The following is an 8,306-nucleotide window of genomic DNA, read 5'->3' as shown; positions in this document are numbered from 1 at the left end:
TATATGCTATTCATTCACCGTTAAACTATATAAAAGCAGAAATTAATTGATTGATGTATGTAAAAGTTTGATTCAAATTTTCAACAACTAGTACGCAAGGCTACTAATTTATTTATTCGATTTCTTTAAACCAAAGCCCTATCTCTATGTGTCCTAAAAGAGAATACTTTGCACGTTTCGCGGTAAAAAAAAACTACAATCTGGTAAAGACGCATTGTGATAATCTAAACCTGCTTAATTTAACTTGGATTTGCTCTACAAATCGCTGATTTTAAATGAAATATCTATTACTGATAGAATACTAAAGCCATTCAATATAGTGGTGAGAGCTATCAGTATTACGGAGTAGAAGGTTTGAATCATTACGTAATTTGATGTTATTTGTGTAATCTTTATGAATACAAAAGTATGAACTCGGTACCCTAGAGCTAGAATAATTTGGCTTAATCGGTTTTACGCATTTAATCTGTATTAGGGCATTTCATAAAACTTACTGTAGTACTTCAATAGATTTAGATCGTCTATAAATTAACATACAATGAAATTTACTTAAATTAAGATTTCTGAAAGACGAAGCTGTGCATTTTTCAATTTATAGGTGCTTGAAAAAATTTCTCAGTACCTTACACACATATTTTCAACCGTATTGCTTTAAACTACTAACCCCAATTTTGTATACAGCTACAACATTTGCTAATAAAATTAGATTTTCAGAATTAATTCTTGCCTGTCTATGACAGTAGACATACGAAAATTTACTTTATTTCTATTAACATACTTGTATATCTAGCAAGTGTTATTTCGACGGTATCAGTATCGAAATCACTATTACTGCTATGAATTAAATGCAGTGTTCCGTAGACTGTTGATCACATCATTAATGTACCAATGGAATCAAATATATTGGTATATTAGCCATTAGCTTCCCTATGGCGTATTAGTTATACCTTTCTAAGCCTAAGTTATTACGATTTTTAACCATAATAGTCAATCTAGCATTTTACTTTACTGCAGATTATCAGAAGTGAAATTATAGAGTACAGCGTTCAATATAGTATATTTTCCGTAAAAAATTCGATAGGAAATTATAAATCTAAGCTAGCCTCTGTTGTGAACCAAATTTTTATTGACAGAATAAGGTAAGAAAAATCAGGATTGTCCGACATGAAGTTACTTATTAGTTTATGGGCAAGTAATTATTGAATGCTGCTCGACAATAACTTTACGTAAAGAAAGGCACTCCGTGATCGAAACTGTTACATTAGCAATACGTATAGCTATCATATACTCATACAATTGGTGGTGAAAGAACTTGACTACATTTATTTCTATTTATTAGTCTATGAGCCTGCAATTATTAAATGCTGATCAACAACAACCATTTATAAAGAAATGCATTCCGTGATCGAAACTGTTACACTCATGAATGTACTGGCTGGCTATGTGTATAGCTATCATATACAACTGGTAATGAAAGAACTTGACTACAAGTATATCTTTTTACTAGTCTATGAGCCAGCAATTATAATTATTGAATGCTGGTCGACTACAACTTTTCGTAAAGAAAGTATTCGGTGATAGGAACTCTTAGACATGTGAGGATACTGTATGGCTATACATATAGCTATTGTGTACGCGTAAAACTGATGATGAAAGAATTTGACTATTTCTTCTAGAAATAGATCCATAATTGGCCATGTAGTATTAATTGGCTAAGGTTGCTATAAAGCAATATCAAGTTAAATTTATGGGCCTTATTGGTACGAGCCCTAATGGTTTGGAATCAAGCACTAAATTCCCTAATTTTTAAGTAAAGCTGTAAACATACTACCTAAATGCTCCATGTAACTGTACGGGAAGCTTCGTTTTAGGCACAATCAAAGCATGATATTGATTAATAAATAAAAAAGAGTTTATAAAGTAATTAGACGATATTGCACCATTAACTGACTATCAATTAATCATTGAACTTGTCAACATCAATTAAATCATATATTTCATTATTATGCTTACAAAGATCAAATAGAGCGATATTTACATCACTTGATGACATTTTTCATAAAGACCATTTAATCTATCACCATATCAATACTAGGCTCATCATTAAAGCCAAAAATGTTATTCATTATCATAAAAAATGCCTGTATAACTACGGGGCCAGTATGCATTGTCATCCTCCACTTTATCCAAAGCGATAGAAGGTTTTATGATATTGTATCATTACGAGAGTAATTTTCGTTTTTCTAAAGGGAATAAGAACACAAGGTCATTTAGCACCTTAACTACGCCATCATCTAAGCGACAAATAGCCCAATTCATACCAATATCGTCCATTAGATCCATTGTTAAGTCAATATCCGATGTAGTTCAGTTTACACTTGAAATGTTGTAGCCTAGGGGCTATGTCGAAATTCAAGTTTACTCCTTTATTATACAGTATGTATGTGTGCATTATGTCATATCCAAACGATGTTTACTATACAACAGAAAGCCATAAATTCTTATTCTTTTGTGTAATAGGACGACTTAAGCATACGTAGGCGGTAAATTTGTGTTTTATTGATGAATCATTCCGTCATAGCTATTCATAAAATTATGAATATAGGTACAGTTTAATGTTTTTATTAATCATATCTGTCGGAACACTCCTAGCATAAATTGCACTGCTTTCATGGAAAGGATAACTTATAGCTAGATGGATCTTGTTTTTCAGAAGTCTAAATTATATAACCTCACAATTCATAATTTAGTTTAATTAATAATTTACAATGTAACCAGTTTAACTTATACCAAGTGTGCGTACCTTGTAGGTCTAATAACGGAGTTTCTACGTATAATAAAAAGGAGAATTCGTGTAGCAAATAATTAGTTTAACACACTATGGAAATGAAGCACTAATATAGAGTGTCTACTACTACGATGTCTAGGCTATCCACCATACTGTAGTTGTTTTGTATTTTAATCCAAGTTTTCGTAAAGGTAGCAAAGCAATCATCTTAATGAGTCGTTCTTATACTTCATTTTTAGAAATAGTTTTGGGGTCCATATAAAATAAACAGAAATTTTCCTTACTTTCTGCGTTCAATCTAAGCAGCTGTGCACTATTTATAAGTTTATCAAGATCTTCACTACTAAATACCGTGAAAATTTAAATTTTTCTTAAAGTTTCAGAAATTTCACCCTCTTAATCTTTTTTAAATGTTTACAATATAATTATTATCACTAACCATGTTGTTCACGCCTATCGATTTACTGTACTAGTTGTCAAATTCAATTATGATTTTAACTGATTTATATGATTCACTATGATTATTAATAAACACTATACACACCGAGTACCAATATGAAATAAATTAGATGGCAACAATGATGTTTCAGAAGATTGAGCGTCCGTTATTATCGCAATTAAAATACAAAAGAATGACTAGTGAAAAGTAGTCTTTATTGAGCTAATATGAAGAAGATAACCGAGTAAGGTTACAGCGTGAATACAACATGATTAATCGAATAGCTATGTTAAAATAGAATAGCTAAAGTATGCAAGCTCTCTGTGTACTAATATCTCTAACTAATAAGATAGATGCATGAAAATAGCTTTTACCAATGTAACAAGCACAACAGGAGCAAATTATCATTTTTAAAATACGAATGGCTAATAAGAATTTCTTACTTCTATATTGGGGACAGTTCTACGATACAATCAAGTTAGAGTACGGTACAGTATAATTAAATTTCCACAATGTGAATTGTCAAATATAGATTGCACAAGTAAGGAGTTATGCTATAGTCTAGTGGAAGTTTAATCTTTACTTAGAATAGGCTAGTGCAAACCGCGTTTAGAAGCATACACTACAGCAACGAACTCAAAAAACACCAAATTCAATAATTAGCTACTTCTAATGGTACATTAGAATTTAAATATTGTGCAAATAACTGTTAAAGGCACAATCTATAAACATTACTACTTGGACAGCAACAGCCATTGACGGTACAATTCTTCCCACATAACTCCAAATAATTTCGTACGGTGGATAGTGCTATATGAAAGTGTGTTTACTATATCAGACTTGTCTAACCAAACAAAAGCCTCTGAGTTAATTATGCGAATTAGTGAAGTTTACAACCATATTGTTTCAGCAGTGACTGCACTTCAAAAGCTTTCATGTAATCACGCATATTGAGAGATGTTAGATAGCTGTCACATAATCGTTGTGCTATGCAAGGCCAAGCCCGGACGGCCTCTATAAAAATTAACATACATGATTTGAATTTCTAGTTAAAACATTTGGCTCAATGGTCATAATAATACCTATTATTCAAATCAAGCTAATATCCTACTACAGTTGTTATATATATATGAACTATATACAATATCAAACTACAGTCTATTTATGTATATTTGCACAATATCCAACTATAGTTGTACATATATATATATACAATGTATAGTACTATTGGCGAAATTTACTTTTCAACGTAATGTACAATTGCACAACTCAGACTTAAAATAGTATTGAAATTGGTATCAGCATCACCAATAATATAAGTTATTGTTATAACATCAAAGGACTACGGGTATTATTAAGGTATTCAACTATTGATAATATAACTTTACCAACCACATGACCTAATTTAGATCACACCGAAACATTAAAAATTAAACGTAGAATTTATTTTATTGTCCTAATAAATATTGAACGGAACTCAATTTCAGCTTCATTAAGTTTCCGCTGAAATCATTTTATATGCCTAATTATAATGATTATATATTCACCTTTATAAAAGAATTTTTAAATCCCTATTACCCTAAAATTGATTGGATTTTTTAGTAATATATTAATATTATAGTAACGGAATATGATATTAAATTTATAAATAATACATAGCCATTGCAATTCAATAGTAGCTTGAAATATCAAAACAGGAAATCTTCTTTGTATTAAATAGGATTGTTATAATTTCTTAACAATTGTTTTGGCTAGATAACTGAGAAAAGGTCATTAATTAATAAATATAAATATTAATTACGCATTTTAGTCAATTTACTTACGGATAATACAATCTCTATTCAACCATTGGAAGTAAATACTTTAAGTGAAAGATATCATTCGATAGAACAATGAAATTAATTCGTTATAAACCTTAACATAAGCATATATCTTATACTCCACTCTTCCCTTGCCAGATATAAATAAAATTTAAAAGACCAATCCTTGACAGCTCGATACGACGTTGTGCCTTCAATCGTCCGTTATAATCATTAAAAGTAAAAGGTTTTGAAATATTCGTTCGCAGCTAATCTTCCTTCCGTTATCAAAGCAACAAGAGGAAAGATTTTTCTATCGATCTTCAATCAAAATGTCGTTAACTCATACAACTTGTCCAGATGTTCGCTTTTTTTTACGATTAAATTTTACTACTATTGTTAATCGGCCACTGACTAAGTTCGAATCCGATTCGATTATCGTATGGAGTATTTTATTAACAGCGATAATAATCCCAAACGCATTTTTGGTAGCTGTCATTATGTGCAAACGTTCGCTAAGAACTTACAGTAGTATATTAGTTGGAAGTTTATGTGTTGCTAACGTATTATACTGCCTCATTTATATATTACCGGTAAAAATTATAGTCATCGGAAATTCTATTCATCCATTTACCAATATCTATTGCCAACTGTCTAATAATGTTATCCGATTTGCTTTTGTTTGTTGTATGAACTTTCATATATGCTCCATAAGTCTAGAGAAATTTATTGCAATCTCGTCACCGTTTTGGTACAATCAAATTAGCGTCTACAAGTCTGTTATGTTCGTTGTTATACTATTAGTCTGTTGGATATTACCTACTATGGTTGCATTTCTGCCATTAATCATTCACTGGTGGCGCGTATGTCCTTATTTTTGCATTTTATCGGAAATGACAGCCAATCGTCGAGTAGGCTTACAAGTATGGAACATATTTTGGGCATTCTTAATGTTTTTATTACCAACTTCTGTGACCATTATATTTTACATTCGCATTTTCTTGGTTGCTAAAGATCATGTATCTAGAATAAGAGCTGATAGTCAAGTAAGCTCGCCTACGAATACACCATCCATTGCTCTAAAGGCAGTTAAAACTGTAGCTATAGTTGTTGGAGTTTACTTATTACTTCAAACGCCTTATAACGTTTATCAACTTCTTGCTACTATAGATAAAGAGCTAGGTTTACGTGTTCATAGACTTAATGTACGGGAATGGTTATTCTACCTTGCCTCCTTAAACTCCGTAGCTAGCCCAATTATTTACGGATTTTTCAATAAAAATTTACGTGATGGTGTTCTCTCGTTTTTTCGACGTCTTCATGGCCCACGAACCGGACTTAGCACAACTATTGTCGAACGCTTTTAATTTAACGACAATTAATATTGATCACTTCTTGATTACGCCATCTTTAATACAGGTTTACATAGTATTAAAGATACAAGATTCCAACTTTATAAGAGGGTAATGATTAAATGGTTTGATAGGACAGCAACTATAACTGAAACTATACTCAATATTGTTGGTTAATATCTTAACGTCAACAGATTAATGTACCTTAGTATAAAGTAACCTTAGAGAAAATATCAACGATTATTCTAATCTTGTCATTTTATGTACTATAAACGTACCAGTTTAGGGGATATCATCAGATTTATTAAAAATAGAAAAATCAATTTCTAGAGTTAGCAGATAATTTAATTTACGGTAAAAGATGATCTCGGTGTTAGATCTTATTTCAATTTACTTCTTTAATCACATTGAAAGTGTAACTACATTCTACGTGCCTCAACTTCAGCTACATAACCATGTCTAGAAGCTACTCATTGTTATAGTATATCAATGATAGCAATACAAAATTAGTAACCTTGACTAATAACAGATAGAATGCATATTGATGATAATATAACTTTAGAAAATATGTAGAAAAAAAGTTTGACACAATTTTTAAACAAATATGAGCATTCAAAATAAGGTTTAGAATACTTATGGAATGTTCTAAATATCGTACTAATGTACTATTATCTATACATTTTAATTAAAAATGAATTGTATTTGCTAAAATCTTTATACTATTAAATTTGATTGATGAATATTAGTGTTTTGCCCTTTCTTAAAGTTTTTCACGGTATCGATCTCTGTGATAAGAATTTATTTCTTATTTACGTAGCAAAATCTGTTATTTTAACTAATGGTATTATTATTAGATAATATTAATCATAAACGCCCATTTTAAGCTAAAAAGAATTACCTTCAAAACAGCTATTAGAGAAATTATCACTAATTCATAATATTATGATAGTTATATATTTATAATCTTTCTTGCTCAATAAATATCGCTCATACTATCAGCCTATGATTGCCAATATTATTGAATAAAGTAGTGCATTAATAATCAAATTATAGTAGTTATGATTTATAATCTTTCTTGCTTAATAATTATCGCTCACATTATCAGCCTGTAATTACCAATAGATATTGAATAAAGCATTGAATTAATAATACACTGCTTGGACAATATAAAATTTAGACAATAAAATATATAGGACAAGAAATTATGTTGATAATTATTCTTGGTTTTGTATTAAAATAGACGTAAGTCTTTATTATATTTAATATGCCAGTTGTAATAACAAGTTTAAAATTGTAAATATTGTTTAAGCTGTATTAAATTCAGATATGATCAAGTTCTAATGATTGACGGTTTGCAAAGTTGTGCTTCCAGTCCAAGCTGTTTTAGAAATTGAAATTTAATATTAAAGATTTCACTGAGTACCATATTAATAATTAAATACTACCATATGTTCCTGGAAATTAAATTTATCACAATTCTAAGTCTTCAATAGTCTTCTATAGGATGGATTCAAATCCAATATGTATATTTGCAGCGTTCAATTATTTCTCAATTCTCTGATTAATTTCGATATCAGTCATTATGGGTTAACTGGTGTTCTGATTTGATCCCATAGGTAAAAGGATCGACTTTGTAATACGGAAGGTAAATTATTCGATGATAAAGGAATTATTAATATGATTTATGCTATCCCTAGAATCATGTAAGCATATCGACTACATATTGATCTAAAATTATAACATTTCGCCAACATTGTATAAGTTCTGTAATAAGTAAATCCACTGTACAACACTTAATTTAATAGTGTTTATTTGCGTTATCTGCTCTTTCATACCAATACAGGATAATATTCAACTATTTAGTTATTGATATCGTATGACGTTACTGTCAATACAAAGATTTGAATGCATTAGAAAAACCATAACAC

At 30.1% G+C, this 8,306-nt stretch overlaps 1 protein-coding gene across 1 annotated transcript; it reads left to right on the top strand.

The window, feature by feature from the left end:
• Positions 1 to 5,358: 5,358 nt before the first annotated feature.
• Positions 5,359 to 6,393, top strand: TRIADDRAFT_55894 (uncharacterized protein; the record flags this gene model as incomplete). The annotated part of the gene is made up of 1 exon (XM_002112119.1): positions 5,359 to 6,393. One exon carries the CDS (start codon positions 5,359 to 5,361, stop codon positions 6,391 to 6,393), a length of 1,035 nt encoding a protein of 344 aa, XP_002112155.1.
• Between the last annotated feature and the right edge of the window lie 1,913 nt (positions 6,394 to 8,306).

Source organism: Trichoplax adhaerens, genomic scaffold (assembly GCF_000150275.1).
Source record: "Trichoplax adhaerens TRIADscaffold_4 genomic scaffold, whole genome shotgun sequence".
In the NCBI taxonomy this organism is placed as follows: Eukaryota; Metazoa; Placozoa; class Uniplacotomia; order Trichoplacea; family Trichoplacidae; genus Trichoplax; species Trichoplax adhaerens.
The sequence above is the reverse complement of the archived record's forward strand: the minus strand, read 5'-3'. Positions and strand labels throughout refer to the sequence as shown.